The sequence below is a fragment of the Vitis riparia genome, chromosome 11 (assembly GCF_004353265.1).
Source record: "Vitis riparia cultivar Riparia Gloire de Montpellier isolate 1030 chromosome 11, EGFV_Vit.rip_1.0, whole genome shotgun sequence".
NCBI lineage: Eukaryota > Viridiplantae > Streptophyta > Magnoliopsida > Vitales > Vitaceae > Vitis > Vitis riparia.
This window is the reverse complement of record NC_048441.1, coordinates 1,497,267-1,508,235: the sequence shown is the minus strand read 5'-3', so window position 1 is coordinate 1,508,235 and position 10,969 is coordinate 1,497,267. Positions and strand designations below refer to the sequence as shown.

Genomic DNA, 10,969 nt, shown 5'->3' with positions numbered 1-10,969 from the left:
AAAAATTTAAATGTTAAAAAAATTAAAAATACTTCATAAAATTATTGTCAAACGCAATCGTAAATTACTTATATGATATTAATAATGTTTGTTGTTGATCTAGACTTATAATTAAAATATGTTTGGTAATGATTTTAAAAAATGATTTCAATATTTTTTACTCTTGAAAATTTTTATCATTTTAAGTATTAAAAATATTATAAACACGTGTTAAAATAACTAGCAAATGAAATCTAAATGTCTACGTTCAAAAATTGTTTTTGAAAAACGTTTTCTAAACTCAAGTTTACCTTGAAGAACCCTAAAGGACCCACAAGCCTCATAACCACATATATACTTGTGGCACGGGTGACTCCAAATAATAATTTTCCCCACCATCTCACTTGGCTTATTCATGCAATCATATGTAGCTTGCAAAACCAACCCATCAAAAAGAAGAAAACAAATAGAAAAATAAATAAATAAAAGTTGTGATGTTATGTGGTGGTCGACATCAACAAAGTCTAGTTACACATTCATAACACACTTTTTCCAATTTTGAGAACATTTAAAAGAAACCACGAACTTGGAATCAAAAATTATAACATCAAACTTTATATATATATATCTATATATATAATTAAAATTTTATATATTTTTCGATGATAAGTACTTGATCATTTAGATAATTCATTTTAATAATATAGATACTAAATATAATCCTCCGAAGTATAACCTCTAATTGGTAATAGTATAAAATTTAAATTATTTTCAACTGTTTCTATTTTATGATTTTGTTTACTTTTAATAAATGTGTGTGAAAATATATTTTTCTTAATTTTACTTACGAAGATATTGATTAGAAATTACAATGGAGTTCTTATAACTATTGCTTTTACCCTAAATTGGGTTTAATTAATTAAGATTAAAAAATTTAGGGTTTGAAGTTCAAATTAAATTTTTTTTAACATTTCTCCAATAGTTATTACTTAGCTTCATTTTATTTAGGTCGAAATTCATCCAATCAATTGATCTAGCTAACAAAACCAATCCATAAAAATAAAATAAAAAAGTGTCTTACCGCTACAGTAATGACTTATAAAATTTAGGATTTAGGGTTTAAAGTTTCAAATTTTGTTTTTTTCCAAAATTTTCCAACATCTCTGACTTTGCTTCACATTTTTCTAAAATAGAATTCCATTCAGTCACCTGGTCTAACCAGCAAAACCAAATCCATTAAAAAAATAAAAATAAATAGAGGTAAAAATTAAATTTAGAAAAAAAAAAAAGAAAAAAAAAAAAAAAAAAAAAAAAAGAGGAGGAGGTGTTGTGTGGTGGCCAACAGCAATGAAGTCTAATCACATCCACAAAATTTTCTCTTATAGAGGCACTGATTGGAAGCCAGTGGGGGTGCTACAACAGCTGTTTCTATATTCGTTTATATGTATGCCTGCCAAGTTTACATATATATACATACGTACATACATATATATTTCGATTAAAAAAAAAAACAGAGATTATCAAGCAGCCTCAAGCGCCTAATTCACCAAATCATCTTTAAGAAATACTTCGGGTTGAGATTGAGTCATGTGGGGATGTTGAGAAGGAAGTGTCACTTTCACATTCAAGATCATCAAAACCCCAGAACTCTTCCTGCTCTTCTTCTTCCTCAGGCATCTTCCACCTCTCTTCGTCAATCTCCCCTCCCAGCATCGCCTCCAATACCTGAGAATTTATCGCAAATGCATTAGAAATTACAAGAGCTTCAATGTCAGAAGGGAACATTAACATTATTGTTGGACAGAGAACCAAACAAGACAATGAGGCTAACAAGCTCAATAATTTAGATGCTTTTATGGATAACTTTTCTGGTGAGAAAATGTGGGAAAATCACAATTTTCTTGGCATATGATCATCAAAGACAACAGACATGAAGAGCCATTTCAATCATCATGGTTTAATTAATAGTGTAACAAGTCAAGAAAGGACCACTTTTCACTATTATTTTGGTGATCATGTCATAATCTTGTGATCACATGGGTGTTAGGTAGCATAGAAACATCAGATGACTCTTATCTACAATTGCATGAAAAAGCCAAATTACCCCGCCACCATAGCCAGAATAGTATTAGCCTACGTTTGCAGTCAGGACAGATGAAAGAGATGTATCAAGCCATTACAGGCAAATCCCCCCAAGTTGAGAAGAAAACAGCTAACCCAAGAGTATTATATTAAGGCATTTGAAGATTAAAATACCCGAATCCTATCCTAATTCGAATACTATAATAGTCACTTAGTTGGTAAACTAAAAAGGTTTTGTTGGATTCATGAACACGGCATGCTACAAAAGTTAAATAGGGACAAAAGCATATATTTGAAACTGTGGTCCTCAACTAGCCTAAACCAAAAGACAATAGCTCAAATGGCTTGTGTCATGTGAACTAGCATGAAAGGTTTTGGATTTTAATGCTTGTGACCAATTTTTTATGGTACATTACCCGAAAAAAGGGTGAAAACAGAAGAAAAATGAGACCCCATTTGAGTGTAAACTAGTAACAGAGAAAGACAGTGGCCCCTCTCAACCATATCATAATTTAGCAAAGGAATTATCTCATTTGAGCCCTTTTAGAAACATATGAAAGTAGGTATATCAAGCAGATATCACAGGGTTTAAACATTCCATAATGCATTCCCCCCTTTAGTTAGTCACTTACTCCAATATGCTATGAGCAAGAAGATAGATTAATTGTCAGTTTCCTCATGGAATACTATCAGCAACAACTGGTGATATCTAGTTGAAGTATGCATAGCAGTTAGATACCTCACTCATGGTCGGGCGCCAGATGGATGATGACCTAATGCAAAGAGACGACGCAAAGGCGAGTCGCTTCAGCTGGGCAACATCATAGATCCCTCCAAGCCTTGGGTCCACAACCTTCTCAATTTCCCCTTGGTTTAGGATAGGTCTGGCCTGTTGAAAAGAAAATCCACCATTAAAGAAAGATAACTTTCACCATAAACTACCAAGCCTTTGTCGCCTAAATCTTGAAGAAATCCAAATGGGGATTCCCAAATGAAGAAGGATTGCAATTAATTACTAGAATCAAAGTCAAGGGCTGTCTCATTACCCAGCTATGCAAGCTTTGGTGAGACCCATCAACCGGTTTTCGGCCAGAAATGATCTCCAGGAGGAAGACTCCAAAGGCAAAGACATCGGTCTTCTCATCAACAATCCCATGCATGAAGTATTCGGGTGCTAAATGGCTACAAAAGAACATGAGGCATTTTTTCGATCATGTAAAGTGCCATAAACACAATTAATTTCTTTTGGATTGAAGGAGTATGAAGAGTTGAATACCCAAATGTTCCTTCTATTGGAACAATTGAATGATGAGTCCATTGCGATGGAAGCCATTTCGCTAACCCGAAATCCGATATCTGCAAACAGTGAAAGCGAACAAATACCAATAAAAAGGGGGAAAAGAGATCATATTTCCACAAGCTTTGTTTGGTTGCTGAGAAAGTTGTGGGGGAAGAAAATTAAAGATCAAACACTGGGTTTTACATATTTTCATTGTTTGCTCCACCCCATTGATCAAGAAATCCTAAAGATCATCTCAACTGAGCCTTATGTTATTGGGAATCCAAACAAAACACAAAATAGGATTCAAAATTCTATTTTCCCTGTTACCTGTGGCTCATAATCTGCAGTCAATAGAACGTTGGAGGCCTTGATGTCTCGGTGAATTATCCTCCTCTGGCAGCCTTTATGCAGATAATGGAGGCCCCGGGCTGTCCCAACTGCAATCTTATACCTTATTTTCCAATCCAATGACAGAGAATTCTCATCTACAGAGAAACCCAGATAGAAAACAATGATTATGGCCTAATTGATCAAAGTAATCAGAAAAATATACTTCCATTTGATAAAATTCTGAGTCATTTACCATGAAGAACAGAAGAAACAGAGCCTCTTGAAAAGAACTGGAAGATGAGATAGAGCCCATTGTCTATACAACAACCCAAGAGTGAGGAGACATTCGGATGGCATACATGACCGATTGTTCCTATCTCTGTGAGAAACTCCTTCTCTTTTCTCTCATCAGTGGAAGCTTTTGTCAGCCTTTTCACAGCAACAGCCTCACCATCTTCCAGGGTTCCTCTGTACACCTCAGCATACCCTCCTTTTCCAACCATATTATCTGACACCCAGATGAGAAAACAGAAGAATCCACACCAAAATCAGACAAAAATAACTGGAAAAAACAAACAAACCAAATCTTCTATGAAATGGGATCAAAACCTGTGCTGAACCCACTGGTGGCATGAAAAATCTCCTCATAGGAGAAGCATTTCCAGGTGGGTTTCTGAGGGTGCTTTGTTTCATTCCCACCAACCCCGAAGGCCTCATTGCCGTCATCATGAGCACAGCCACCTGGGGTCTGGCTTTCCTCCTCAAAACTGCGCCTCTTAGCCGAGAAGAGCCTCTTGAAGCTGCCAGACCTTATGTATCTCATTGCAGGGACTCCCAAATCATGAAAGACCACACAAAAACAGTACCCAGAAAGTGAAGAAAAGGTGGGAAAATTGGAAGAAGAAGAAGAGAAACAAGGAAAAGGGTGTGTCCAAATTAATGGGGTTATAGGTGCATGTGAATATAGACAGCTGAGGCGGAGGGAGGAGTAGGAGTAGGAGGGTGTGTGAGTCGGTCTTAAATGAGTTGTCTGATATATTTCTAGGAGAAGCTGTCTCTGTTACAATTTATGGTTTTTCTCTCAATAAACAAACACTCTGGGACTGGAAGTTGAGCCTTAATGAACCAGGATGATTATTTTTGGATGATAAGTTGTTGGGTTGGAGTTGGTTTGAATTCTGGCCGTCCTCCCACCTTGCCAATATGTTTTCTTTTCCAAACGAGAAAATACTAGAATGATTTGATTTCACCAAATCATCCAGGCATTCTAGATGAGTATCACTTACAAGAGTAAAAAATTTATATCTTATCATCTTTAAAACCGTCCGCATGTTTTAGAGTTCATTACGATGCATCATTCTATTTAAATATTGTCTATTTTAAGTTTATTAATTCTCACAATTTTAAAACACATCTTTCCTACGAGATCAACAACATTCACACTTGAAATAATACGAGATTTCGTATTTATAAATATTTTCACAAATATTTTTAGGCCGAAAATATATCTTTTTACTATATTAAAATTGTTAAGTTATACTTTGCATCTTATTCCACTAATAAGTTTCAAAAATGAACAAAGATTTCAAGTCTTTTGTCTAATAAAGACATAAGACCATCATGGATATAAAGATATTTTTGTAACCCGTGACAAATAAAGTGTCATCTCTTCGATATATGACCTAATTGATTACAAAATTTTCTCTCTCAATCAAAACATGTACAAGTATGTATCCCAACAATAATTTTTTTTCTTACTAATGGTAAGTCGACCTAGTATTATACAAAGCAAAGAAGAAGAAAAAATACCAAAAAAATAAAAATAAAATTCATCAAGGAGAATGGTAGTTGAACAACTAAATTAATGTAGTTGAATTAGGTTTGGGGTTTAAATTCAATTATGTTTAACTCAAGCACACATACGTAATACATACATGATTGTGTGAGTCTCTATTACACTCCCAGTGGTCACCTATTAGGTTAGCAATCAAGCTTTTCTTTAGTTGAAACTCAACCTCATTGTTGGCTCCAGGGTCCCAATGTTCACTTTTTGTCTCTGCAACACCTCCATGTTCAAGGGTTGAGCTCCTCTCCACTACTTTCATTTAAATTTTCTCATTTCCTACCACATGTTTCTCTTACAATTTTTGCATAATATACAAGGAAAAGGGTATTGAAAATAACCCTTTTTTTCAAAAAAAAAAAAAAAAAAGAAGAAAAATATTTGAAAATAACTTTATGTTAGAGTTGATTAATTTATACAAGTTCAATCATTGAGCAAGCTTTGTTGGACCTGTTCAAAATTTTGGCCTTTGCTCTTCACTTCTTTGTCTTTCTTTTGGCTTCTCTTTTATCTCTTTTCCTTTTTTTAGCATGTGTTTTGTTTTGTTCAAAACTTCATGGGAAGAGTACTATTTGGTTTTTCTATATAAAGTAAATCTTTCAATCTTTTTCTACTCATATCTTTGATCCCAAAAATTTGAGGCCAAAAAAATAAATTATTAACATGTCGTTTGGATTCACTTATTGTTTTTTATTTTTTAAATTGAAAATTATAAATTTTACCTTAAAAAGATAATAATTTTTAAAAATTGGTTAAAACTTTTTGATAACTCATATTTTTTATTTTTTATTTTTTTAGAATTAATTGGTTAAAGGAGATGAAATAATCTTCATATTTACGAATCTTTATTAAAATTAATTAGTTAAAGGAGATGAATTGAAGCACAAGATGTTAAAATTAATTGGTTAAAGGAGATGAAATAATCCTCATTTTTGTCCATGTCTCACTAACATCTTTATTTAAGTATTTATTGTAGCAACTTTTAACTCTACATCTTTCATTCAAATAATAATAATAATCATTTTCAAATTTGAGCTAAAATGTATGGAAATAATTTGGGAATCACTTAAAATTAATATTTATTAAAATAAATAAATAAAACCTACAATTACTATCTCTATTAGTGCTAAAAATGCACCCAAAAAAGGAAAAAATTAAAAATAAATAAAAAGAATTGGGTTTGGTACTTGGTAGAACAGATGCTTTGTCCAATCCATTTGTCGTTTTATTGGCCGGCATGCCACATGTTATGGGACATTGGTACCCTTGGTGGACATCCCATTTATTTAAATCTTGAAAAAATAAATAAATAAATATAAATTTTTTATCAAAATATTCAACTTAAGAAAAACAAAAAGGTAAATTACTAAACCAACCTTATGCTTCAATTCATGGCAAAGACACGGACATTACATATGGTCTAAGTTCCATATACCATAATGTAATCTTTCTGGGTTTTTTTTTAAAAAAAAAAAAATCTATTTATGATGAAAATTCTAAAAAGAAAAGAGTTGTTACACATTTGAGCGGATCACATTACTTTAAAATAAATAAATAAATAAAATAAAGAAAGAAAATGTTAGGTTGGTAAAAAAAATAATTTTAATTAATTGACGTATGGATGGTAATGGGAAGGATTTTTTTAAGCAGGTCTCAACTCCTACTAATAGGACATAATTGGATAAATATGTTTGAAAATTTTTGTTGAAAACTTAGTTGTTTGAAGCAAGTTCAAGCACACCTTTATCTTGCTTCACCCTAATTATATATAATATTAAATACAAATAGTTTTAATTGATTTTTTAACTTTCACTTTTTTACATATATAAAATAAAATTTTCCTCTTTTCATAAAAATAAATTATAAAAAATAAATTATTTATTTATTTATAAATTATATTTATTTTAATATAATTTAAATATTTAAAAATAATAATAATAGATGATGTCTAGTAGGTTGGGCATGAGAATTTTTTATACCTCTTGTCTTGTTTGAAAAAAAAAATAGGTGAAAATAAAAAAAGATATAAATAAATGGGGTAGGGTCGAGATGATCCATGTCAAACTCACCCTATTGTCATCAGTAAATAAACCATCTCTCAAATTTTGTTAAATTTTGTCTCAAACTAGTTTATAATGTTGCAATCTTACAATATATTTTACTAACAACCTATTTGGGAGTCATTCTAATTAAAACATTTTTAGTCTAAAACGCTCTCATTAGAAGCATTTTCATCAAAAACATTCTTAAGAAAAAAAAAAAAAAAAAAACTTTAATAGTATTTTTCATAATACATTGTACAACAAAAAGATGACTTTTTATGAATTACCACCAAGTGATTCTCTAATAATTATGTTATGTTTTTTTTTCATATTTTTAAAAATAACTTTCATGTTTATCAAATACTAAATATATGTAAGAAGCATTTTTAACTTTTTCAAAATTACTCACAAATAATAATTTAATTTCTAATTATTTAAGTTTTTTAAAATAAATAATAGTTTAATATGAACATTAAAAGAGAGGAACAACCTCTATTTGGACATCTAGTACAAGGTGATAACTCTAAGGATACTCCAAGTCAATCTTTGATTCAAGGAGACTCAGAATACATTTAACCACGATTACGAGAAATGTTTTTAGTTTTGCTAACACTTAAAATTTTTTATTTTTTAAGTATTAAAAATATTAAAAACACTTATCAAAATCACCATCAAACGAACTCTAAGAACTCATCCAAGAGTGATGCTAAAAAAGGATTAAAAGTGTTTTCTAAAGTGTGGAAGGGTTTTCTTATGAAAAATATGTTTAGTAAATTTTTGAAAGTCACTTTAAAAAATGTCGAGAATCAATTGAAATGATTTATGTGTAATTAATCACATGATATATTATCATCTCAAAATTTACTTTTTTATTATATAATTGTTAGGCCTCGCCAAAGCCTGAACTATTTTTGCATAGATCAATTCCATAAATTTCATTTTCGGACGAGACTCGCTTTTTATATATGAAAAATAATTTTTAAAAAAATATTTTACAGTTACTATTTATTTTTTAAAAGAAAAAACAATAATATATTACTCAGAATACTATCAAAACAATTTTTTAGTTTATATTCAAATATTAAGGATTTGTTTGAAAATATTTTCAAAAATAATACTAAAAATACAATATTTGAAAATAGTTTTCAAAGAGTTCTTTAATGTTTTCTAGAACCAAAATTTATTTGGAACTTCAAATATTTTTATCTTGTTTTTTATGTTTTCAAATATTTTTTAAAAATAAATTTTATATGTGGTATGTTATTTTTAATTATTTTTCATATTTGTTTTATTATTTTGTATCATCACTCCAAAAAAATAACTAAAAATAACTAAAATATATTTTAAAAAATGCCTCATTTTCTATTTCTAATATAAAATCGATTTTGAATATAGTCAATATGTAAACCCTAAGCGATTATTTTTAAAATTATTTTTAATAAAAGTGCTATAAATAAAATTACTTTAGCAAGAATCAGTTTCAAATAGACTATAAATTAGCACCATAAGTATTCCAACTCCAATACTCATCCCATAATCCAAGAATGTTGAACCAAACACTATAATTTTTTGAGTGAAGGACTTGATTTTGTTTCAAACAAAAATTTAGAGCGAGTTCAATGATGTTTTTTCTCAAACAGTAATCAATGAAATTGCTTTTAAGATAATCACCAATCAAGTATTTTTTTTATAAAATATTATAATTAATTTTTTGTTATTCTAAGTGATTTTTTCAATTTTTAAAAATATTTTTAAAATTTTACTAAATATTTTTTAGAATGAAAATGCTTCGAAAAATCACTATAAAACGTACTTTTAATTTACAAATGAAAAGGGTTTTGAGATGGTATCATTTTAATTCAGTCGTTGCCTTTCATGGACTCCATTTATATTTTAAGGTATTTTCCTAATATTTGATAACGACATGACACAAACGAACTTTTGTTTGTGGTGGAGAAATTCAAGCCTCCAATGACACGTGAACTTGAAATCGACTTTTATATATATAAATAAGAGAAAAGAGAAGGTTACTATCAATCAATCGTGAGATAGATGGGCGTTGTAGAGTAGACATAAATATAATATATAGTTTGCCGACATTTCAATTGTGATGCCTTATTAGGGCACTACCTAGTTTACTACTTACCATTAAATTAAGGTGAGGATTGAGGATTTATTATTTAATCTTTTAAAATATGTATATTTAATTTTTTTTTTTAGGGTATGTTGGTATATGTAGATATAATGAATATTTATAATTTTTTTTTCTTATTTGATTATTCATAAAAATTTGAGAAAAACTAAATTAAATTATTGAGAAATGTTTTTTTTTACTCATTACCTATCTCATAATCATTTGATCAAGTATTAGTACAAATTAAGTCATCTTATTCCTCCGTTAGTCCTTGTTTCACATGAATCATCTTATATAAATCATCTCTCATTCGGTTGGAAATGCGACTTTTCTTAATAATACCCTATAGCGACATGTCTAGCTCGCTCTTATGAGTAACGAGAAGAACCCCCACTTAAATAAATTTTTCTATAAAAAAATATATGAAAACACACCATTTCAGGTGAGGGAAATCATTATTCAAATCAAGTGTGATCTCATGTATGATAAACTCCAACACAACATAACTATCCTTCATATTTAAAAAAGAAAAAAGAAACTTTTTTCCCCGATGTTTGATTCTTAGAAATTTTTAAGAAAAAGAAAATAAAAAAAATAGAGGAAAAGAAAAAATTGAATGAAAATGTCAAATAGATTTAAAGGTGAAATATTATTTTTACATGTTTGAATAAATGGATTTCACTTTATTTATTTATTTTGTATTTTTTTATAGTAAACTAAATATGAAAAATAATGAATTATTTTCCTAGTTTTTTTTCCCTTTTTTTTAGTATTTTCTTATAACCAAACATGAATTTAGTTTTTTTTTCTCAGATTTTTCCATAAAAAACACTATTTTTCTCAACTTTTTTCCCCCTTTCCGCGATACTTTCTAGAAACCAAGAGCTTATTAAATCCTCCCAGCCCAAAAACACCAGGCCCAATCCGACTCAGCCCAACCCATTAGGAATTGAAAACTTGAAAAAATAAATCCACAAAATAATGACTCTTGGATGGAGCCATCCAACGATCCAAAAGGAAGTTCTAGATTCATCCAACGGTTATGAATTATTTTAAATGCTCCATTTTTGGAACCTCCCAATAATAGCAAGAGCGAATATAAAATAAAATAAAAAATTTTATAATAAACTTTTTTATCATATTTTAAATGTAGGCAAAACTTCACGAAAACTTTGGAAAATATTAATTTAAATATTGTATAATAAATGTAATTAGAGAAAATAATGAATGAATTTAATAATATTCTTAATTGAAAATTTTATTCAATATTATTAAAA

The 10,969-nt window shown here is 29.6% G+C and overlaps 1 protein-coding gene across 1 annotated transcript; it reads right to left on the bottom strand.

Annotated features, from left to right (window-relative positions):
- Positions 1 to 1,327: 1,327 nt before the first annotated feature.
- On the bottom strand, positions 1,328 to 4,847 carry LOC117924516 (probable receptor-like serine/threonine-protein kinase At5g57670). The gene is made up of 7 exons (XM_034843145.1): positions 4,283 to 4,847; positions 3,927 to 4,181; positions 3,671 to 3,828; positions 3,338 to 3,417; positions 3,108 to 3,243; positions 2,801 to 2,950; positions 1,328 to 1,704 (listed from the first exon to the last, which is right to left on the bottom strand). Exons 1-7 carry the CDS (start codon positions 4,494 to 4,496, stop codon positions 1,537 to 1,539), a joined length of 1,161 nt encoding a protein of 386 aa, XP_034699036.1. The 5' UTR covers positions 4,497 to 4,847; the 3' UTR covers positions 1,328 to 1,536.
- Positions 4,848 to 10,969: the final 6,122 nt, after the last annotated feature.